At 48.4% G+C, this 24,361-nt stretch overlaps 1 protein-coding gene across 6 annotated transcripts in view; it reads left to right on the plus strand.

The window, feature by feature from the left end:
* The first annotated feature begins 1,343 nt into the window (after nt 1-1,343).
* Nucleotides 1,344-24,361, plus strand: part of FGFR3 (fibroblast growth factor receptor 3) — a 55,651-nt gene continuing 32,633 nt past the window's right edge. For all 6 annotated transcript variants that reach the window (XM_068679677.1, XM_068679678.1, XM_068679680.1 and 3 more), the window contains exons 1-3: nt 1,344-1,500; nt 2,354-2,589; nt 21,593-21,856. In XM_068679677.1, the coding sequence (XP_068535778.1) occupies nt 2,403-2,589; nt 21,593-21,856 (451 nt within the window). In that variant the 5' untranslated portion in view covers nt 1,344-1,500; nt 2,354-2,402. The remainder of the gene's footprint in view (nt 1,501-2,353; nt 2,590-21,592; nt 21,857-24,361) is intronic.

Below are 24,361 nucleotides of genomic sequence, written 5' to 3' on the forward strand. Positions count from 1 at the left end.
ATTTGAACTGCCGGTGTCACCGGCGAGGGTCTCCGCTGACATGTAGGATTTCCTCGCGGCGGCCCCGTCTCAATGCCTCCCCACACAATGCGGCAGTATTGAGATGTCAGAGTCTCCCTGCCCCTGATAAAGGTGTCAGGACGGATCCCGGTCTCGGCAACAACAGCGCCAACCCCAAACCTCTCCACGGCGCTGGGAGCGAAACCTCCCCGCTCCCCTGGATTTCAGCACAGCGCTGGGACCCAAAAAACCCTGGCTCAGCTCTAACATGAGCTCTCAGTCTTTTTGGGCCCCTGATGCCAAGCGTTTTCAGCTCTGATAATATTTGCATCTATTTTTGGTGAACGAGCTGCTACTTCAAGGGGATTAAAGCAGAGCTGTGACTTCTCGGCGCGAAGCAGCTCGGGTGGCTCGCTGGCAGTGGCTGGTGCGCGTCGCTGTGGCTGGGGGTGCCTGAGATGACCGCAGCACCCGAAATCACAGCTGCTCAGATACAGGAGACATTGAACCAGGTTTTACTGGAGTAGCTGGTTGGGTTAGCGACAGCAGGCACGCAGAGCCCAAGGGGGATGCGATTACTCCCATCCACACGAAACCAGCGATGCTGGGTGTTTGGAGGGAGTCCCTGGGAGCGTGGGCAGCACACCGGGGGCTTCGCCATGGGGCGCAGCAGGACAGCCCTGTGGGCACGGTGCCTTTCCCCAGCACCCATCCCGGGGCTGAACCAAAGCCCCGTCCCACCTGGACCCCCCCCCCCCCGCTACCACCACCCCCGTTCACCCAAACTGCAGCAGCTCCCAAAACGCCACTCTTGCCTCTCCAGGAGAAAATCCCCAAATAATAAAAATTTAAAATAAATAAATAAATAAGCGTGCCGCGACACAGCGCCGGGTCCCACACGCACCCCACTGCCCTCCCCACGTTAACAAATCCCCCTTCCCTAAGAGACGACCTCCCCCAGCCTCACATCCCAGAGCGGTGGGGGACGGGGAAGGGGGGGTGGAGAGGGGGGAAGCATCGTTTTGGGGCCGGACTCCCTTCTTTTTGGGGCCGGGCTCCCTTTTGGGGCCGGGCTGCTTTCTGGGGCAGGGCTCCTTTTTGGGGCCGGGCTCCCTTCTGGGGCCGGGCTCCCTTTTGGGGCTGGGCCCCCCCCTCTCTCTCCCTCTCCCTCTCCCTCTCCCTTTTTGGGGCCGGGCTCGGAGGGAGGGGAGCGCGGGCGGCGGGCGCGGCCCCCCGCGGCTGCGGGGCGGAGCGGGGGCGGCCGGGGGCGGGCGGCGGGGCCCGGCGGGCGGGGACAGCGCGGCCGCCCCGCTCCGCGCCCGAGCAGCGGCGGGCAGACGCCGGAGCGCCGCGGCGGAGGAGGGAGGGAGGGAGGGCGGCCGGCACCGCGGCCGGGACCCGGAGGACGAGAAGGAGGAGGAGGAGGAAGGGGGAGGAAGAGGAGGAGAAGGCAGCAGCGGCTCCATGCGCGGTGCGCGGCCGGCCGCGGGGCTTGCGCAGGTAGGCGCCGCTCCGTGCTGCCCAACGCCGCTGCGGGAGCGGTGCTTCGCGATCCCCCGATGCTTTGTCTTAGGGTCCCGCATTTTGTCACTATTCGTCTTTCTTATCGCTTATTCTGGCGTTATTTCTTTTACTGTTTATTGCATCCTTACTTTGTTATTCTTACATACTTCGTTAGTTATTTTCTTACTCTTATTTCATTATTCTCACTTTATCACTTATTTATTTCATTATTCTTATTTATTTTCTTGCGCTTAGTTCATTATTCTTATTTATTTACTCTTGTATACTTCATATACTCTTAGTTACTCTCACTCTGACATACTTCATATACTCTTACATACTTCATATGCTCTTGCACGCTTCATATACTCTTACACACTTTATATACTCTTATTTATTTCATCATCCTTATTTATTTCATTACTTATTCCATTATTATTTATTTCATTATTATTTATTCCATTATTATTTATTTCATTACTTACTTCATTTTTACTTACTTCATTACTCTCGTTCCACTCTCCTCCTTTATTTCATTGCTCTTATTTCATCATTCTCATTTATTTCATTACCCAAACTATCCCATTACTCTCATTACTTTTACTTACCCCATTCCCCCTACTTATTCCATTCCTACTTATTTCACTATTTTACCTCCCCCCACCCCTTTTCTCCCCTAGGGGGGTGGCGTGTCGGGGTGTGCATGCCCGGAGGGGGTTATGCATCGGGGTGTGCGTGCACTGGGGTGCGTGTGCCCGGGGCTGGGGCTGTTGGGGTGTGCATATTGGGGTGCGTGTGCCGGGGGGGGTCCCGTGCCCCCCCTGAGCTCCCTCCCTGCCTGTCCCCGCAGCGCGGCGGCGGAGCGGAGCGCTGAGCGGCGCCCAGCATGCGGCCGGGGGATGTCTGAGACGGGAGGCGGCCGAGGGGAGGCAGCGGCGGCCCCGCTCCCCCGGCGCCGTGCCGGAGGCATGGGGGCGGCCTGGGGCTCCGTCTGGTGCCTCTGCCTGGCGGCGGCCGTCGGAGGGCTGCCATCGGCTCGGCGGAGAGGCGGAGGAGCGGCGGAGAGGAGCGGCGGGCAGCCGGCAGGTAAGGGCTTCGCCTCCTTTGGTCGGTGGGCAGGGGTTGGATAAGGGGGCTGAGGGAGGCGAGGAGGTGGCTCAAGGGGTGGTTGTCCCCCCCCCACCCCGTCGAGTGGCCTAAAAGGAGGGAAAAAAAGTCACCGAGTCTTAAAAAAAATGTATACGCATCACCCCCGGTTTGAAACGCCGCCTCTCGCTGATCCGCCTCAGCTGCTACCTGAGTCGCTGTTTATTTTTCGAAGCTGTTTAATGGACGGGAGCCCCCTCGCAGCCCCCCGTCTTCCAGCTTGCATGTACCCGGCAGAAAAGTTTCCATTGTTCACGAAAGGGTCTGAAGCCTGGTTGCCAAAAAAGTGACAGGGGAATAAATGGGCTTCGTGGAGGCTGGGGGTGGGGGCATTACTTTCATACCCCTTTTGGTTAAAGCTATAAATCACACCGGGGGTTGGTTTTGTTTTCAAGAAAGTCCTAATAAAACACCAGATTCTTAGTGTAACTCGTTTGGCTCATTTTTCACAGCCAAAAGAACTGATTTACGGGGCAAACATCGCCGCCGCCGTGTCAGGGCGGCTGAGGTGGGTGCGGGCAGCCAGCAGCAGCCCCGTGTCAGCACCCAGGTGTCACAGCCTGCTGCGGGACTCAGCACTGGGGCTGTACCAGGGGACCAGGGGGATGACATCCCATTTGGGACAGCGGGGAGCTCGGCCATGCATTGGGATTTCCCGCGGAAATCCTTCTGATGAGGCTCGCTCGCTGCAGAGTCGCTGGCAAAGCCCCCCCAGGAGCCAGGATCGGGCCCCCGAGCGGAGGGCTCCAGGGTCCCCATGCCACCTAGCGATGTCCCAAGGCTGTCCCATCAACCTGAAGCACTGGGGGCTTGCAACGGGGGCTGTGAGGGCAGGCACTGCGATGCCACGTGCGCGGGGAAGCAGCAGCCGAGCATCGCCCGGCGCCTCAGCCGGGCAGCGGCACCCGACCCGGGGTGGGAGAGAGGTTGTGCAAAAGCAACTGTAAAGGATATAAACCTTCCGCGCCGAGCAAAAACACGTTTTGCTTTTCAGCCTTTGAACGGCATGGTAAAAAAGCAAATTCTTTCTCCTGGTCAAATGGGCCATGGGGTATTGGCTCATTACTGAGGGTTGTTGTTCGCTGGGCTTTGCATTTACAGTCTAAGGCCTTATTTTCCATAAAGGGGCTTGGAAGGATTTTTCCCCAGTGATCTAATTCTCCACACGGGGCTGTGAAGGCTATAACAGCTACTGCTTTGTGCCTATACTCAGCTACATAAAACACACATTGAAGGGAGGCATTCTGGAGGTATGTGTATGTTTGCTAATATGAATACTCGCTATTAGCGGAGGTGGAGGGGGTGCAGGTTTTAACATCTCCGCAGGGAGGTGTTCGGCTGTTGGCAGGAAGGAGGCAGATGGCGGGGCTGTTGCTGAATAGAAGCTAAACTAAAAACACCAGGGGCCTCATCTGGGCCGAGTTTCTCTTCTCTCCCTTTCTCGGGGCTGCTGCAGGAAGAACAATGTCAATTTTTTTCCACCCCCCCCTTCTTTTTTTATGAATGAAAGTAGAGAGGCGAGGCAGGATTGAATGTGTATGTCATTCAGGGGCTATGACAGAGATGATTAGGGAGGTCAGTGAACTCCTTTGCAGCCTTGAGCATGCGGTCACTCTATTCAGCAGCCACAGAATAGACATCAATATAAAAAAGCCCGTCCAATTTGCATTAGTATTCAGATAAAGATATTACTCCGTACGATTTGTGAATGTCAAGTAACGCTGGCTGTTTTCTTAGAGAGCAGACCGACTGAAACGGCAGCGTTTCGCTTTTAAAAGCTCCTGATAACTGGCCTGTCTCCTGTAGCTGGTTTGTAAGTGTCTGTCTGCCTACAATATACGTGAAAAAAGGGGAATTTCGGGGCTCCTTAGCATTCGGGAGTTAGCAACCGGAGATGTGTACGCGCATTGAAAGAGTTGTACAGAGAGCCAAAAGGGTGGAAAAGGTGCCAATACGGGGTTTAGCCGAGCTGGGGCACGTATGGATTCCTGTCACTTCTCTGCTTGGAAATGGCAGGAGATGCTCTGGGTTTGGACAGTTTGCTTTATGCAGCCAGCTTGTGCCCGGCAGTGGGTGCGAGGTGCACGCTGCAGACGGCCTGGCTCTGTGTACCTAAATGTTCCAAAGGTCACCCTGAAATTGCCCTCGCCACACGGCACTGGAGCAGGGCTCGGGGTTCACGTGGTCCCTTCAGGGAAGTGTTTTTAAACCCTCTAAAAGGAGCCCCTTATAAATTGGTGGTGCTTCTGACTTTGTGTCCGAGACCTGAAACCCTTTAGATTCAGTGGGCAGCTATGAGATAAAAAGTTGTCCTCTAATAATAGCAGCTAAAAAAGGCAATTAAGCCTTTAAAGTTGAGAGTAGCATGTTTTATTGAGTAATAAACTAAGAGGACACGAGTGAAGGATGATGAAATATGGCTTTTTTTGGTTGTCTATCCCTTACCTAGCAAAAAAAAGTCTGTTCCAGGGCAGAGGCTGACTCACCAACGTGCTCGCCAGTGGCTGTGTAACCCCACATCTTCTACACGTATTGGCAAGGGTCACTCCAATTAAATCCGAGGGTGTTTTTTTTCTTTTAATTAAGGCTTCATTAACAACCAAGGGGTAGGGAACGTGATGAAAGTAAATCTGAAGATTGTGTTAGCGAAGTGTTGATCTGCTAATTAAATCATGCAATTAAACTAAGCCACTCTGACCAGCACGTTAACTTTTATGACTCTCTCCAACAAATCTTCAGGGCTGTTGGGGAAAGCGTACCTGTCCAGCAGCCTGCTCCAGCGTGGGTTTTGAAGTTTTGGTGCATCATGACCACTGCACCAGGACCGTTCCCATCCAGAGGGACCCAGTCCTGCAGCCTGGACAAAGCGAAATTTCACGTTAAATTTTGGGGAGGGCTTTTTCCGCCTCTGTAAGGCTGGGAAACATTTTTTTGCCCTTTGTGTATAGTCAGTAAAAGTGAACTTTGATTCTGGACTGTGTGCTCAGAGAGCTGTCCTCAGCACGCTCACTGCGTGTGTCTGCTCTTTCAGTCAGGGACCCAAAAAGGCAGGGGGGTGACGCTGGTTTCTGACCAGTTAACAAATTTTCCAGTTCACAGCAGCGTTAGACCAACACCTTCCTGACAGTGCCCTGTCAGCTGGCAGGCAGAGCCATGGCAGGGCTGTAGCTTGGTGTCCGTGCTGGCCGGGACGTTTTTGGAGGGGGCAGGATGCGGTGCCGGAGCTTGGGCATGAGCCCTGAGGCTTCAGAAGAGGTGAAGAAGTGGTCATGTTGTCCCCAAGAGTTTAGCTTTTGGCAGTTTTTAGTGTACGTGGATGCTAATTGGGAATGCTGCGAGTTCAGATATTTCTAGAAGGAAGGCAGGTGAAATTCCCTTCCTAGCTGGGCGACTTTTTCCCAGCTGGGCTGGACCTGATGCACAGGGATCGATTAAACCGATGTTAATTTCATTCTGTTTCCTCATCTGAAAGGACTTACCTCTTGTTTGTAGCATTCTACATGCTTGTAACTTTCCCTGTGCCCCAGGAGTCGGTTTGTCTGGCTCTGCATACCTTTTTCTGCTTTTTTCAGAAAAGAAAAGCAGCCTGAAACAGCCTGCTGACTCAGCACCCTGCGAGCCGTTCGGCAGCGCGGTTTGGTGGATGGCTTTCAGCGTTTGCTGTTTCATCCCTCTGAACACTGTTTGGTTTATAAACTTAATTCCCCTCCACGTACCAGGCCGGGTGCCAGGGGACAGTGGCTCGTTACAAATTCTCCATACACCCACCTTTTTTCTTTTTTTTTTTTCAGCAAACGGGGCTGGAGCTGGGCAAAGCTATGCCTGGTCCCTGCAAGCGGGCAGCCTGGGCTGCTGGAAGAGTAAATCCCATAGCACCCCCTGGGCAAAATGCAGGCTAAAACCGTGTCTGAAGACACATTCGATGCTGAAAGCACCTTAAATTACCTTGTGATACCTGGGCTTTTTTACCTAGGCCTCCTACGTAGCTTATCATAGCTAAACATAGTTTGCTGTCTGCCCCTCTTTGGCATGTTTATCTGGTGACCTCGTAAAAAAATGTGCTTTTTCCCTGAATTGGAGCTGACAGCCCCAGCGCCCCCTTCCCGATAGCTCGCAGCTCAGGTTGCCAAGTGCCGTAGATATGATTTAAAGCTCTGGATGTGTGAAGAAGGGCTTTTATTCCTGTGGCAAATGCGGTATTCCTGATGTTGCTTCCCCCTAAAGTATCAGCTCCTTGGCTTGAATGACCAGGAAGTTTCTGTAATATCAAAAGCAAACAAGAACTGTGAGATACGAGCAGAGTAAAACCTTTGGTAAACTTCGTAGTTAAAATGTGAAAGGTAATCAGACGTAAACCTGCCCTATCATTCTGATAGGCTATCTGGGGGGGGTTGCAGCGTTCAGGTGGATAGGGACAAGCCCAGCAGTTAAATTGTTTTTTTTTCCTTGTTTCTTTTTTTTTTTTTTTTTTTTTTTTGCTGTGACGCTCAGGTTACACAACTTAGCGAAGCTTTTATTTTTGAAGAATTGCAGCGCAGCAAAGCGAGAAAGCACTTCTCCAGTAACCGCTTCAGTTTCAGATGTATTCATCTAAAAAAGGTGTGGTATTTGTAGCAGAGGGGGAGCTAGCTTCACTGAGCTGGCCTTGCTTCCTCAAAGCCCAGAGAGGAGGGGAAGATAAAGACTCGGTTCAATAGGAAGGTTATATTAAACCTTGGAAGCGCGCTGTAGTCTCTTTATCGCGCCGAGCCGTATGCAAAACAATTACCATGTGCTTACACGTCGAGCATCTGTGGGATTTTGGGGCCGTGCCATCTCTGCAGGTTGCGAGGGGTTAAAAGTATTAATGACTCAGAAGGGAGAAGCCTTCCAAGTTCTCGGGTGAGGGAAGGACGCAGTCTGGGGCTGCGATCTGCAGCTGGAAAACCGCGCAGGCTGCCCTGCGTGCCCGAGGCAGCGTGCCCTGAGAGCACCACGCCACCAGGACCAGCGGTGGTCATCCCACGAGCTGCTGGAGTGCCTTAAAACATCAGGCTGCTCCGTGGCAATGTGCTGATTTGTGTGGGTTTTGGAGGGAGATGGGTGTTTTCCCAGGGGAAAGTAAAATAGACACCTATCCAGGCTTTTCTTTTGAGGGCAAGGGGGTACGGGAGATGCTCCTGGGTCCAGATGATGCGACCAGCCCTCGTCAACCTCCTGCTCTTCCTGTCAAACAACTGAAATTTCCCGAGAATTGGGATTTTTCACTTTATCTGGATGCTTGGCAGAGTTTGTAAAGGCCCTTCAGGGGTGACTTTGGCTCCCGGTTCAGAGGGTTTGTTGCTTTGTTTCGGGGGTTTCACCGTTCGCTGCTGCTTGTAGTCCTGTAAAAATCATAATGAGGTCCTGATCCTGCGCCTATTGAATCCTGAGCAAAAAAGCCCCCATTGATTTCCAAGGGAGCAGGCTGGAGCCCTGAACAGATCGTGGTGGGAGCGACTGTTTAGCATAAGCGGGGATTGTTCGCAAAGTTTTCTAATGACCCAAACATTTTAACAAGCAGAGGAAACTTTAGGGAGGTGGGGAGGTGCCTGCCTCTGCTGCTTTAGGGCCATCCCCAGACCTCCCGTCCCCCTGGGAACAAGCTGTTCCGGGATCTTATTTTTCCATCTCACTTTTGGCCAGCAGCTGCCTTTGCACCGAGCCATTGCAGGTTTTTATGCCCCCTATCCAGCCTGGATGCAAATTGGTGGCATCTGAGCGACCAACACTGCCCGGACCCCTCTGCATGGTGCTCTGGGGTGTCACCGTGCTGTCCCCACCAAGAGTTGGCATGATGTGGGTTACAGCAGCAGCACTCGGCGAGGAACCACCATGGCACAGCACAGAAACCCTGGAGGAGCTTCCCCAGCACTTTGCAAGCATGGAAAAATGGTTTTCTCAGAGAACTGCGTTGTATTTTTTTCCTATTCCCTGCTTTCATGTGCAAGACTCAAATGCAAGAAATTCCCTCCCAGCAAAATATTTCAGCAGCTTATTAGGAGACTGTAGGTCTTGAAGTAAACAGTGATTTGATTTTTTTTTTTCCCTCCTAAATTTTTTAACTTCTCTGTATAGATCCCCAGGGCAAGCGTTTTATTTGTGGCCGATAGCAGGGTCTGTGCAAGATTAGCACACTGGTTCCCCGAGATGTGCTCAGGGTATCGGAGCTAAAAAAGAGGGGGGGGGGAACATTTGCAGTGGGAAGATTAGGGAGTTTGGAGTGTGCACTGACGACTAGCATGTGCAACCAAAGATAAATCCTCCATAAGCCAATCTTTAATTAAAAGAATGATCGGAATTAAACATAGCGTTATCTCTGCTGATCTGTATCACGTGGAGCCCACACGAATAAAGCATTTTTGGGGAGGGAGAAGAGAAAAACACCAGATTTTAATCTTCTTTTGGTAGCCGATATGTCTGCCTTTTGAAAGGGCATATTTCTCCCTGTCTTGGAGTACCCAGGCTTGTTGACAGTAAACAACTGTCACTTGGCAGTTTATGAAAGAGGAGGAATGTTTAAGAAAACATGTCCAGTTTAAATAGTTATGTTAATAGCTGGGGATTCGTGCAGAAGTAGGGGGGGGGGCAGTAAATGGAGGTGCATAAATTAGCTGGTATTTCCTGCGCAAGGCACGAACGAGTGCATTTGGAACAGGGGGGAACACTTGCAAAATAAAATAAAAAGTATATTCATTTTACAGCCAGCGTGTTACGCACGCTCCTGCAGCTTTACATGAAAGAGTTTTTTTGTTGTTGTTTTTTCAGGGAAAACTCAGAGAGCCTCTTTCTTGCAGCGTGCGGTGGGTTGGGTGCCTGGTGAGCGGGCAGCCCAGAGCTCCCCCTGCCCATCGCGCCCCTCGTCCTTGCCTCTCCTTTGCAGGGATGGGGGAAGAGGAGCCTCAGCCTCCCAGTCCGCGAACTGATAAATTGCAGAAAGGAAGGCAAAAAAAGTAAGAAAGAGCAGATGGTGTCCTCTCTGCATCCTTTCCTGAAATTGCTACAAATCCATCAGCCACCTTCTTCTGCGTTAAACGCTTGCAAATGTAGTGAGTGATGGCCGAGCGTGAAGCGTTCCTTCCCCGTGAGCCCAAAGGCATCAGTGTCAAAAGCGTAATGAGTGAGTGCCTGGTGTCAAGCACTCAAGAACTGTAATTAAGCATAAAAATAAGTTTCAGGCTTTCCAGGCTCCTGATTTCCCTGCCTAGGGAGCAAGAGTATAAAATGCTATTGGGGCGTGCTGATGTTTGCTTTGGAGATCCCCAGTAAAACCATGTTCTTGTCCTCACACAGCTGCATCCTCAGCTCCCAGCCTAGCTGAAATACCGTATAAATACAGTAAATACCATAGAATTTCAGTGTAGATACTACGTTACAAATCCTAGATCTTTCATTCAGCCTTGGGTATCTCAGAGAGAGGCACCTTGACTGTGGCACCTTCTCTTGCCATCATTTCTTCTACCCCTTGTTAGAGGAGAGCAAGAGGCTCCAGCAAATGGGAGCCCCCAGAGTGTGGGCGAAAGGGTCGCATCTCAATTTCTTTTGGCCAGTGGTTCGATTAGTGTTGCTGTCATTTAGACACAGAGGCAAAGAAAACCCAAATCTGAAGCATCCTGCCCCAGAAATGCTTTGGGATCTGCCCCTGATTTAACCACCTGCTTGCAGCCCAGAAAAAAAAGAAAAAAAAAAAAAGGGAAAACCAGTCTTTGCACGTGTTTGTTGAGTTGTACAGGGACTCCAACCTGTGTGATATTTAGTGGAGAAATGAGATTTCTCCCTCATTGCTGGCAGTGGGGGATTTGAGAAAGCAGTGGGCATCTTCCTTGGGATGTATTCATGGAGGGAGAGGAACCACACAGGCAGCTGGGGGGCACAATTCCCCTGTACCCTTCTCTCCCTTGGTGCAGGAAAAAGGGACAGCTTTGTCCCCGCTGCTCCAATTTCTTTGGTGGGTTGCAGCCCTGCAAACTGGTCTGCCAGCCTGATTCTGGTTATCACAACCCCACACACAAGGCAAATGCTTCCTGCCAGGAGCCCTCTGGATAAGGTAATCGTGTCGGTGGAATGTGCTAGTCCTGGCAGAAGGCGCCTGAAGCCTTCTCAGGTGCTTTCAAAATATGCGTAAATGTTTGAAGTGGAGGTTTTCGTCCCCTCCGCCCCCCTGCTCCCAGTGCATAGCAAATGAGGCACGGACAAGCAGTGCAGTCTTTGCAGGAATGACACCCGCCGCTGCTTGAGCCTGACTGGTTTTGGGGTGAGGAGGAGCTGTAGGAGCAGCACACGGTGTCTCGGGGTCGGGAGGAAGAGGAGATGATGATGAGTTAGATGCCGGTCCTCCGAGAGGGAGTGAAGGGACCAGAGCCCAGGTTTTGGGTCACTTGTGGGTCTGAACTGCTCAATGGTCTCACTGCTATGAGCAACTCTCACTCTTTGTATGGATACATACATCTTCGTGAAGAAATAGGTATAAATATGTGGGGAGGGTCCGACTTCATGTCTTGGCTTGTGTTGCTGGGTTGTGGTAGTTCGTCCACCCATCCCACCCAAGGGAGCCCCACTGGAGCTTGCCATCAGTGCCTGACTTTCAGACAAATCCAGCCCGTGTGTGGCCACTGGCCTCAGATTTATGTCCCACGATGTCTGTCTGCAGAAGAGAAATGGCTCTTTGCTTCCTCCTTCCTCTTTCCCATTGCAATGACCAACCCTGCTGTCGCAATGGCATCTGTCGCACAGGGATGTTTGGGAGCTCTCTTGCAGAAAGAAGAGATTTTAGACATGTTTTTTTGCGGGGGAAGGAAGGGAAAAGCTGAGAAGCTCAGACCACAGAGGATGGGGCAGGTGCCTGAGAGAGCCTGTGGAAGGTCCCAGGCTCCTGCAGGCAGGACCAGCTGTGTCCTGCTGCAGGATGCTCTGCAGAGAGTGCCTTTCCGTATGGATGCATTAAAATAGCTGCGCGTGGAGCTGTCTAACCTGCTGCTGGCATTTCTGGAGCCTACCGTGGTTCAGTTCCTAGCGGATGATTATTTGGGAGCATTAAAGCAGTTTGTAGGGAGTGGGAACTGAGACACGCATGACTTCCTTGAACTCTCTCTTAATTTATTACGTGCAGTCAGAAACCCGCTGTAATAGATACGGTTGCACGAGACCATTAAAAGGTCCGTGCTGCTGAACCCGATGCCCTGCTGTTGCTGCTGGAAATGATAAAACGCCGCGTTCGGGTAGGATGGTATGCGGCGCTCCGTGTGTGTGCGCCTAGGCATGTATGCCGGTAAGTCCTGCTAATTTAGGGATTGTTTTCCAAGTCTGTTTTCTATAACTCCGTAGACTTAATACAAATAAAGAGCTGACCAAGTTTCCTGTGAGAAGCCCAGAACAAACGCTAGCATGGGATTTGAATGCAGAAAGGTGAAAACACAAAATGTATACAGAAACAGCAAGTCAAACAAGCTGAAAAAATACTGTAAGGTTGATTTAACAGAGCAGTGAACTCCAAGCTGTCTAATCCCTTCAGCAGCCTTCTTTAAAGAGGAGAAATAAAAGAATTCTCTACAACCGCTTTTCTTTTGCCATCTCTCAAAACTCTTTCTCGTAACGCTGAAGGCAGTAAGTGTTGAGTTTAGCAGAAGGGCAAAGTGTTGCAGATTTAGTGAGATGTGCTTTCTAACTAATAAAATCTTGGTTTGTCATTCGCGACTTTAGATTACAACGGCTCAGCCTTCACGAAAAGGAGATTAGACTTCTGCAATTTGGGTACCTGGCACCTCCATCTCGCTTGAGGCATTGAAATAACAGGCTTGGTTTTGAAAGATGCTGAGCCAGGTCAGGCTCTGCATTTAAAGCACTTAAGCACTCTTAAAATCTGGCTATTCATTTTGATGCCTAGATATGGATTTCTGGGCTTAATCACTGACCTTTGCATTTCAAATGTTTGGCCTTTGTTTTCTTTGCTAAGAATGCAGACAGAGTGGCCCCCAAATTATTTTTTTTTCCCTTTTACACAGCTGAAAACAGCGAGCAGAGAGGCCTTGAAGTTCTGTGTCTTATTACTGAGAAATAGGGATCTTTGAAAAATGCCATTTTATGTAGCTCAAGGGAAGCTTGCAAAGAGGGGAATATTTACTTATTTTCATTCATTGTAAACGTGATCAGTAATATATCTAAAACCCACAATCAGTTGAAAAAAAAAAAAAAGAAACTACCCTAAACCTTTGCCCTCTCTTAATCCGTGTGTACCAGAGGTTTTTTTTTTTTCAGATGTGCTTTTTCCCCCCCTGAAATAGAGGCAATTGATAGGCTCATAAACAAATACCAAACATTAAGCCCTAATCTCCATATAGAGGGGCCTGACCCTTTTTATGGAGAGAGAGGGTAGAGGGAGGAAACAGGGCCAGGAGTTTGAGGTTTAATGCTTATTAAAGTTTTAGTGGGTGGGAAAATGCAATCAATAAATTTTGTTTAATGCCTTGAAACTGGTGTTGGTTTTCACTAGCTATGCTGGAGAGTAGTTTTCATTTTGAAACTAGGACACTCGTAGTTGGAATGACAATTAATGTGGAGTGAATATGGTCCCAGTTGGAAGCCGGGTTTTGAATAGCATGAAAACTCCCCCCACCTCCCATCGCTGGCTCCAGAGTATGGTCGCTTCCGTTTTTAATTAGCGGGCCAGGCAAAATTTAGCTCATTGTGCCTTTCTGCTCTTTTGGCCCAGTGGCTAGCCTGGATTTCTCCATCTTGCTGTCATGAGGCTGTTCTTTTTATTTTTTGTCAGTTTTGGCGCAGGGAGGAAGGGGGGCTCCAGGATACTTAGGATTAAAGTCATTGTTCTGGGGTATTTACAGCCAGCTGCCTGCATTAAATGAAGATTAGAGGAGCGCACATGAGAAGTGCAAGGGAAACGCAGAGGCGCTGGGATTTGGTGGCTGCATAGCTGTGAACCGAAGGGGAAAGGTTGGGGCCTTATGGCAAATTTTTTCTAGCACCGTGTGATCTCAAAACCCACTTCAGGAAGGCATCACAGGCACCCGCCTGGACCAGCCTGGGAATTGTATTCCCACTATTCCAGGTCTGCATCTCATAGAAACTTCCTCTGAGGTGAACCTCAACTGTTGGGCCTGGTGACTACGTCTTGTAAAAAAAACGTCTGCAAGGGCACTGAAAAGGTGCTGCATGTTCTGCTAGCATGCACCAGATCGCTGAAAACCTGCCCTGAGGTCGAGAACTCTCAACATGATGAGTTTTTGAAGGATTTTAGGAAGGAAATGAGTGTAGAGGAGGACCCAGACGAGCGGTCTGGTCCAGGAAGGCCAACATGGTGTGCTGATGCCTGAAGAGCTTGGGTTTGCTCAGGACCTCTCTGTGTTGGGTTTTGTGCATTTTGGCATGGTTCTGGGACCCAGTCCTCCTTGAGTGGAGGCTGGGGATGAGCTTTGCTCAGGCCTTTGGGAAGCTGGGAAGCCTCAGTCTAAGCCTCAGTTTCCATAACTGCCTCCACTGGTTTCAGCCAGTTGTGGTTGTCATTTACACACTACAGTGATGATTTTTTTTTTTAATTTCCTTGGGCACGAGGAGCACAAATATAAAACCTCAACCATTTTGTGACAGGATCGGCCTATTGACACCAAGCCAGGACACTGCTGCTACTCTGTGCAGCCAGTGATTTTGGTCTCACTTCTCCCAAACCAGCTTGTCACCCTATGGATCCGAAAGTTGGGGCTGAGTTGGCCACCACTCTTGAGGCAACAGGAGGCAGACACCAAACGGACAACCCATGGTTGTGCTTCCCCTAGGATCAGCCCATCAAGTGTCCCATCCCTCTGCCATGTGTAGGAAGAGGTCCAAGTTGACCGTGTTTGGCCACCACGGTTGGGTGAGGTGGGCTGGGTATGACTGAGTGTGGGCTGCCGAGAGCTCATTGCTGGCCTCCTCTTGAGTAAAGCAGGACCAACACGAAGCCTTTGGCACCCGGGAGAACAGGAACCATCTGTGTAGGCATCCTTGAGGTGCTTCAGCACAATCAAGGAGCTCCCACAGGATGTCTGGGGACATCAGCATCCCCACTCCCCGTCTTCAGGAACCACTGATGTTGAAGTGGAGGACATTTCATTAGGTTGTTTTTCTCTACTTCAGAAAAAAAAAAAAAAAAAAAAAAAAAAGCAGAACTGTGAGACAGATATGGATGGTAGTTGCTTTTTGTTCTTCTTTTTTTTTTTTTTTTCATTAGAGGAACAAATGAAAATCTGGCCAAACTTTAAGGAAAATACCCATCAGTGTCTGTTCCTTTAAGCCAGCAAACTCCCAGCTGAAGGCTGTCCTTGGGACAGGCACTCTGCTCTCAGCAGCAACCAAAGCTTTGTGTTCCTGGGGTTTTGCATTCCCATTTTTCCTGGGTGTAGCCAGGAGACCTCTTTGATTTGTTCCCCTTTTTTTTTTTTTTTTTACTCCTTAGGGCTTTCCAAGTGCCACAGGGAAATCCTCCCAGCCAAAGTGTTTTTGTAACTATTTTAGCTTTGTGACGATTTATTTCTTCTTCTAACTCTCAGCATCTGAATTGGGTGATTTGAGAAAACAGTCCATTAAAAGGAGGATACTGTAGAGTCCTGACGAATCCTGTTTTCTACTTGGCCGGTGGAACAGAAAGCTAATTGCCAGTAGTAAATCCATTCAAAGGAGGGCTGGAGGGAGGGAGAAAAGCTAATATTCCTTCTTGAATGCCATTTAATCTCTGAAACCTTTCATGCAGATGTAAATTAGGATTTGCACAACAGAGTCAACAGTTGCTCCGTAGATAAGGCAGATTTGCAACATCTGCTTTTCCATTTGAGAAGCCCTTCCAAAGTCGCTGTTGGGGATAGCCAAGCTAAACACTAGAGGTTTTTTTTCCCATAATCTCTTGTTTATGAAAAAAATGCATATGACTTGAGAATTAAACCTGGTTATCATTCTGGAGATTCTCTAGGAAGAAAGTTTGCTTTCCTCCTAATACACAAATCTAAAAAAAATAATAAAAAAATAAAAAATAAATCCCTGGGTGGTAGTAGAACATAGCACACTTGTTAAGGCTGTCTGGTAGCAGTCACACAGGCACTGCAGTGGTAATACTGTATAAACAGTTTACCTTTCTTTATTATTAGGAAAGCTATTTTAAGCTTTTCCAGAACCCCCCCACACACACCCTGGAGCAAAGACAGCAGGTGAAAGATAAAGCAGCCCCTTGAAATGGCTGAAGCAAACTGCTTTCAGGCATCGTTTCCTAAAGGCAAATATCTAAGTAACAGGTTAGGCTTCTACGGAAGTGACCAAGTCATTTCGCGTAGAGAAGTGAACAGGGTTTGGGGTTTTGCAGAGGTGTGAACACTCAGGAGCCTTGTTGAGTGGAGGAGATAACTTGGCTGTGCCTCACTGCTGGATATGATGTTGTTTCAGCCAGGCATCCCTTGGGGATGTGCTCACTGGTGCCCCTTCTGCTCAGGTTGGTGGGGCTGTGGCAGGGAAGGGATTCTCCACTGACACCGCCACACGTGCTGCAGAAAAAGGGAAAGCTTTACCTTGCATAAAACGTTGCCAAAAACAATAATATATTATTAAATATAAATATATAACAATTGATATATACTGCGGTGCTGTAAGGGTGACCAGAGATGGGCTCAGTTTCCTACCGCTCCACCAATCTTTTCTGCCTGTATGAGGCAGGGATGGGGTGAGCAGGCAGCCCCACCATCTTACCATGCCCCTGCTCCTTGTTGCTCCCTGTGGTCTCACTCTGAGGACTAGTCTTTGGGGGCTGCTTGGTGGCAGGTTTGGGGCTTTTTGGGTGGGTTTCAATGTTCCCTGGGGCCTGTGTGCCTCTCTGGGAAGGGGGTGGCACATCCTGGTTTGGGAACATTGCAGGATGCTGGCACAGGGGTTGGCACAGTGGCTGCTTGTCACTGCTTGCCAGCCCTCCTGGCTGCCCTTATAAATGATGGCACATCCCAAAGGAACAACATGCAGCCAGAAAAGAGAGGTTTATTCCCGTTTTCATCCATGGGGCTTGCTCTTTCCGTGACAGAAGCCCCTAACGAGAGGATATACATATATTGGGGGACACAGCGTAGCTAGCAACCTGGAGCCCTATTCAGAGGGATCAGGCTGCTGAAGCTTCATACTAGGACTTACTGGGCTGCAGCCGGAGGAAACTGGGCTCAACACAGCTGGCTTCTTGCCGTGGTGCAGACTGGCCAGCCTGCGTGGAGGGAAAGGGAAAAACATGGTGTAGGTTTTGGGAAAAAAGAAAAAATAAAGGATTCTTTGCTCAGATTTTACTGTGGGACAGTTGAAAGCAGAAAGTGCTTTATTTTATTCCTGCATTTTTCCATCAGACAGTTGGGGGGGATGATAATAATACCATGGCCTCCAGTAACAGCACAGGACAGTTTAGTAGAGACCAGGACTGACCCCACAAGGAGGAGACAGCAGTGGTCTGAGCCTGGGGATAACCGGTGTCCTCTCTGGCACTGTGGCCTCATTCATCCCAGCGATGCAGGGCATGGGGAGGTTTCTGTGTCCCTACAGCAGTGAGCCACAGGCTTGGTGGCTGCAATCAGTTTTCCCTGGGAACAGGACACCAGCCTCTGCAGGAGAAAGCTCGGTGTGGTTGTTACCCCGTGATCCTATAATATATCCTGTCACGGTGGATTTAGAGCAATAAAATACATAGAACAAGAAAAGAGTTTTGAATTAACCAACAGGGGAAACAAGTGGAGTGCTGCTATCTTTCTGCTTGTTAACATGGCAAATATGGCTTGAACAGAGGAAAATGCTCTCCACTTACACGTGAGCCACTGGAGCCGCTTGGTTGATGTCACTGCTGAGCTGTGAAACGATCACGGAAGAACCTCCCTGGGATTTTCAGGGCTCTGGATTGGGGTGAGGAATATTTGGCCTCAAGCCTGTCCAAGGTCCCGGGGCTATCCCACCCCACTGAGCATCCCCCAGGCACCATCGTCCAGAGCAGCCGTGGTGCCTTGTGTCACAGCACCTGGAAATAGTCCCCAAAACCAGGGAGGGCACCAGCCAGGATGCAGGATGGCTTGAAGATTTTGGGGAGCTATAGGCAGTCCAGGAATATCAATCAGCCCAGGAGAAGTAAATCCCCATATACCCTCCTGCAGCTCTTGAGAGCTGCCTGCATTCAAACCCAAATAAAACACTTCCAGACTCAGCCCGAAACAAGTATTGATGTCTAAGAGGAGCAGACATCTGATGGAAATACTGACACGCTTAAGTACGCGGAGCTCTGAACCACACAGAAAGTGAATTATCGCTGGGATGAGCCAAGCAGCTACAGAGATGAAGTATCTTATCCTTATAAGTGAATCCACACAAAAGCATTTTGGTACAGCTGGGCCAGCTGCTTCTCGTTGTGGAAGATGGTTGTGGAAGGTGCTTCCCAGCGAGTCACTCACTGCCTTTTTGCTCTGCTGAAAGGTCCAAAAATTGCCTCTTCCTCTGCAGCCTGCATGCTACGGGCAGCAGCAGTAACGCTGCAAGTGCAGATCTTCCTCGGAAGTGTCTCTTGGTAATTCTCGACTCATTACAGCTTCAGCTAAACTAATAAATGGTTGAATTTGAATCATATCTTGGGAGCCCACAGCCTAAATTGCCTCCTTCTCACTACGAACCCATTAAAGCTGCAAACTCATTAAACCTGGCACTGCTAGCAAGAGGCAGAGCAGCCTCCCGTAGTCCTCACATGAGCTGATCCCGTCGTTCCTACCTGGGGAAGCCCGTGCTTACAGCTCTCTGCTGCAGGGTTTGAAAAGATGCTCTTAAGGTTGGCTTAATCCCAGTAGGAGTTTGCTTTGGGAGGGTGGCGTGGGGGGACCTTCATAACCTGACTGGCAGCAGAAACGCTTTGGGTTCAAAGGGGATAGCTGTTTGCCAGCAGTGAGGATGGTTTTCTTAGGATGCAGGACTGATACTCGGGTGATGGGAGTTGTAACCCCATCTGAAGTCTGAAAGCTTCTTCCCAGCAGCGCTGCTTTGCAGCGGGACGTTTTGTGAGTGCCTACGTCAGGTGCGTGTTCAGATGCAAGAAGCAGCTGTGTCGGGAGAGCTCGGTGCCCGTTCCCCCTGCTGGTTTCTTTATCAGCTAGCAGTGGGAGATGGAGCGTGAAGAAGGAAGCCAAACCCTCCCCAGGTCCCCAGGAGGACTCTGTGTTAAACCCTGTACCAAGATGTGGTTGGAGATGCAGACTTTTGCACTCATGGCCAGTTGAGGAATAATAACAGTAAAACATCACTGTCCAAGATCCCAGTTGGGCAAAGGGCTCAGGCACTTCAGTGCATGTTGGAGTACTTTGTAGAGGTCCTCAGTTTAGGTCCTGTTTATTGTTTAGCCATGGGTATATAAATTGAAACTTGAAAAGCTGTTTAAAGAATCAAGATTGAAACCATCAGTAACGTTCTCCTTTTAAGTCGCCACTCCTTCGAATTTCCAGCTATTGCACGCAGTCGATGGGAATAAAGTCAGGAGGACTGAAGTGTGTATTTAACAGGCATCAGATATCTGCTGGAGACCAGCTGGGGAGATTGAGGGCAGAGATGTCAAAATGAAGGTGTCAGGAACAAGAGATGAGGCTCCTTTCCACAGGAAGCTACCTTGTCACTTTGTCATTAACACGGGTTCGTTATGGTTTTAAGAAAAGAATGACTTCCTTTTAAATGGCTGAATGGTACAGTTTGGTTTGGGCTTGTTCCTGTTTGATAGGTTTACAATACAAAAGCCAAAATATACAAGTCTTGATCATTTGGCAAACAGCTCAGGTAAAACTGTGTGTTTTGTATGGAGGAATGGTGCAGCTGCATGGGGTTTGTTTTCCAGTAGATTAAATTAGCAACAGCTTCCATCCGAGTCAACAAAGAAAGATCAGTAGCCAGCCATGCAAGTGCAGAGCTGTATACGGGGCTTTTTTATCAGAAGCCAAAGTTGATACCAATGAAAAAGTCCAGAGAAGGGAGGCAAAACCCTGAAATGAACATTTAAAATAGGACATTCCTGTTTACCTGATGATGAACGTTTCTTTTTCTCAACCGTATTTCCCCAAGGATCTTCCCCCAGCCGGGAAGAGACCACGGGCAAGCACTTGGCATCATAGCAGGAGTGATGGGGATGCTGGTGCTTCTTCGTCTTTCTCTTTTTACTAAAAGTGTATATTTCCAAGGGAAAATTTTCTCATTAAAAATAATATATATTAAAAAGAAACCCTTAACTGTATGAAGACCACAGCATTCTGGCCAAAACCAAAAATATTTGAGTTGGAATTGCTGCCAGGGAATTAGGGAAAGGTGCTTTGTGACCCCAATGTGTGTGGGCTTTGCCTACTGCGGGATCACAGAATGATACCTCCCATGAAATACTACATTTTTAGGCCCCTAGAATTCATCGATTTTACCATGTAAGACTATCAACTGAAGCATTTTTGTATATTTAAATTTCAACAAGTACGAAAACTTGCATGACAAGAGGAGAAAAGTAATATATTTTTATTGTATAATCTGTTCCAATTCTTTCACTTAATAGCAAAGAGCAAGTTGAAGACAGTGCCCCATAATCAGGTGTGCTGAGCTGCTGAAATGGTGGTTTCACAGTTAAATTCTAATTATGCACGTGCTTGAGCTGCAGAATTAGGATCTCTATCCATATCTGATTACTATCAGAGGTAAAGTTGGGCCACCTGTGGGCTGCCTGGATTTAGATCATGGGAGTAGGTTCAGACTGGTCTGTTTTGCATTACTTCTTATTTGTTAATTGTGTAATCTTAGCACCAATCTTAGCACTAATCTTAGCAGTCTTCTCTGCGGATTAGGATCCTGTGCAATACATCGTGTACAAAACCAAGAAGACTTGTGTGTGGTGGAACACATCTCAGAGCTGGTAGAAGCCAGAAAGAAACAGATGGAGCACTGCAAAGTGAAATGTTGGTTAGCATAGACAAGGCAGGGAAACTATGCTCATGCTGTTCATATAGGGGGGTTGAGGGCAGCTGGGGAGGGATGAGTCTTCTTTTTCTAAGTGGTGTAAAAGAGGAAGAAATTATTACATGTCTAAAGTGAGTTTACATGTCACTGCAAAATGAGTCAGAGGACCATGAGACCAAGGAATCACACTTCTAGCATGTCTCGTGTTCCTTCTTGGAAAGACTTCTGAGTCTGAACCTTTCCTTTTGTTGTAACCCTAAAAAACTCCCCAGCCCACAGCAGGATTCCCTGTCTTCACTGGTGTAACAGGCCTCTGCAGCTGGTAGGTGGACTGATCTGAGGAATTTCACCTTTCATGTTTGGTCTTTGGTTCTGCACACCTTCGTTGCACAGAGCAGAGAGCTAGTAAGTGGGAACATTTTAGCTATTCCAGCCTGTCTGCTGTCCAGCCTTCTTCCTTGTTTCCTTCAGCCCGTAGAGGCTGCCTTTGGGCCACCCAGAGTCACTTGAAAAATTGGGTTAATCCCTATTCCTGCTCCTTGCTGAGTCCTACAGCACTTGTGGACAGCCTCGTAGGAATAAAGAAGTCGAGATCCAGAGACCCAACTATTCTTCTCGCACACTTACTTCTGCCAGACCACCACCCACATGCAACGTTGTGTGTTGCAATGACCCTGCAAAGAGATCTGTGCTGTATTTTGTGATGCACCTGGTGGCTTGTTCATGTTCTGGTCCCTCCAGCATTGAAGCAATCTCTACAGATCAGCCAGAGACCTGGCTGTTCTGTGCAGAGCTGCATTTCTGCATTAGTGCCTACCTGGGGGGTGCACAAGTCTCACCCCTGTCAAGAAGGTCTGGGTACATAGAAGCATCTGTAGGGCAAATAGAAGATACGTTTTGTTTTGGCTTGCTATTCTGTTCTCTTATACCTGCTCTTACTCATTCCCATGTCTTTTTGCTTTTGCAGAATACTTGAGGAGTGAGACCGCCTTTCTGGAAGAGTTGGTGTTTGGAAGTGGAGATACCATTGAACTTTCTTGCAACACCCAAGGCTCTTCTGTGTCAGTTTTCTGGTTTAAAGATGGTATTGGGATTGCACCTACCAACAGAACTCATATTGGACAAAAACTGTTGAAGATAATCAATGTGTCTTATGATGACTCGGGGCTCTACAGTTGCAAGCCAAGGCATTCCAACGAGGTCCTGGGAAACTTTACAGTCAGAGTTACAGGTATGTGCAGAAACACGGCTGCTTCACTGATTTTTTTTTTGTATTTTTGCCCCTTCACATGCTCAGCATAGCTGGTGCTTTGCAGTGTTTTTCCATACTTGGTAGGTCTTTACCTCCCCAGCAACTCCTGGCAGTAATTAGTCTAGCAAAACAAAAAAACAATCAAAGAATGCTTGCATGTCTGTACCAAATGTTAAAACTTGATGTTAAGATAGAGACTTGGAAACAGTGCTGGTCAGATTAAACCTCAAATTCTGCTTAACACTCAAATAGATGCAGTGCTACATGGGCCTTTGAAGTCTTTAGTGAGTGAACTGTGGCTCAGGGAGGTTCAGTGACTTTTTCTACCTTATGTGGCAAATCAGTGGCAAAATTGGATGTCAAAGCTGGAGGTTCCTGAACACTGTATCCCTATTTTAGCTGATAAATATCTCTTCCCTCCACCCCAGTTATTGCAAATGACTAGTTCGTTTCAGAAGTAGCTTATCTGCAGACTGCATATCTAGAATATGTGGTTCATGAGAGGTACTTACTGCAAACCATATATTGCAAACAAGTGGTACGTTAGCAAAGCACATGCTGTCATTTGCTTGGCCATATTTTCCATGATGGGGACAGTGGGACAGAACAGCTACAAGCTCTCTAAGCTTGGATCACTCAACAGAGGGTGCCAGAAAAAAATGTTGTTCCCAGATAGCTAACAAATAACGTTAAGCTCATCTTCATGATTTCACATTGCTGCAGTGGTAGGAGAATATCTGTCACTGAGAGCTGATAAAAAGCCTCCTAATCACATAGACTAGAGGCCTGAATTTTCAGAAGAATTAACCCCTTGTAGATCTAAGGTTTTGAAAACTTTTCTTCCCCTATGTGCTGTTGGAGCCTTCTCAAGTATTCCCAACACAGTAGGTCCTTGCCTCCAAAGGTTGAGTTCCCTCAAAAAGCAAGGGGCTCCATTTGAAAACCAAACACAGAGAAGTCTGTGATAGCAAATCACATCCACTCCATAAAGGTCTTTCTCTTGCCAGAAACAGGATTTTGTGTAAGTGAGAGAATCAAACCATCGTGAGAATAAAAGCTCGTTTCAGCAAGCCTTCACCAACATCTGCTTTTCATTGAACATTACTGGAGATTGCTGTGAATGCTTCAAGGTCATATCAATTAAATGGTTAAAGAAGTATTTGGCCCTTGAAAGGCTTTCTTTAACTAGGTACGATTATTGGGACTACCCAAGGAACTGCAGGTTGTTAGAAACGTTACTCTCTCTTTTTTTAAGTGACATTAAAATGCTTTTGAGTTCAAGGGGCAGCAGGGAAGCAGAAGAGGGCAGCTGGTTACACATTCAAATGAAACAGCTGCCAGCCCCAAAAGTTTGTAAAGTGAGAAATTGTTTTAATAGTGGAAGGGCTGATAATCCTCTGCTTTTAGAAAGTTTAAGCCCCTGTGTTTTTCCTCTTCACTAATAATAGCTAATAACAGCTTAAGAACAAGCGAGTAACCTGAACCTGCTTTCTGACAGCATTACAAGTCTTTGATTCTATTAGCCCACTGTCATTACCACCAAAGTGCTAGTAATGTGGGAGTCTCCATTTTAGTTGTCAGCAGCACTTGTTCCAAACTTTGAAGCCCTGCTCAGTGTGGCAATAGTGGCGCCTCTCATACGCTCAGATATTTCTTCATAATTGTTATTGATTGCTCAGTGTTCCGCTGCGGAGAGGAGATTGTTATCTGAGATCTGTGGTTTGCGTTCCCACTTCTTAAAGGTAACACCAGCGATTAGCTCAGATGTCTCGCTGGGTGTTTATGTGGATATCTGATGTACGGGGCTGGAGTTGTTCTCTTTGTTAAACAGTTTTAAATCCGTACTAATGAACTGGAACTGCTCTGATCTGTACCCGTAAGTGAGCAAAGGAGGCTGGCTTGACAAGATGTAATACTCAAAGCAGCTGATAGGCACCTAAGTCCCTTCTTGAGAGCAGCTTCCAGATCGTATCAGGATTTTCCAGTTTGGGACCATGAGTTCTGAGTTCGCAGCAAACCAGCTCTTCTGCTGCAACTTTGTGTGCCCAGTGAGATGGCTGATGCTGAAGGTAGAGCAAGGAGATGCTGGAGCTGGCATTTCAGGGCTTTTCCAGGTGGGCACTGTGTGGCCATGCTGGCAAGACACACTTCTGTCCCTGCAGACCCTTCTGGGGTTTGGAGGGCACTCAGGTGATGGGTACAAACCAGGATAGTTATGGACTGCACAAAGCTGGTGTCAGCATTAGGAAGCATCAGGTACCTGAAAAGGGAGAAGCTGCTACTCTAAACTGAAAACCAGTCTGATTAGTAAGAGGCTTTGATTTATTTAAAATGCCTCCAGTGACAGACATGGGCTTGATTGCTTTACTAAGTTCACAAGAAGAAATGTACTGCCCTCTTAAAACACAAACACTTGATGTGAATCACAACTGAAGACTGCATGCCCAAACTGATCTCCAGGCCTGTTGGCAGAAGCTCTGCTTC

The sequence above is a fragment of the Anas acuta genome, chromosome 4, assembly GCF_963932015.1.
Source record: "Anas acuta chromosome 4, bAnaAcu1.1, whole genome shotgun sequence".
NCBI lineage: Eukaryota > Metazoa > Chordata > Aves > Anseriformes > Anatidae > Anas > Anas acuta.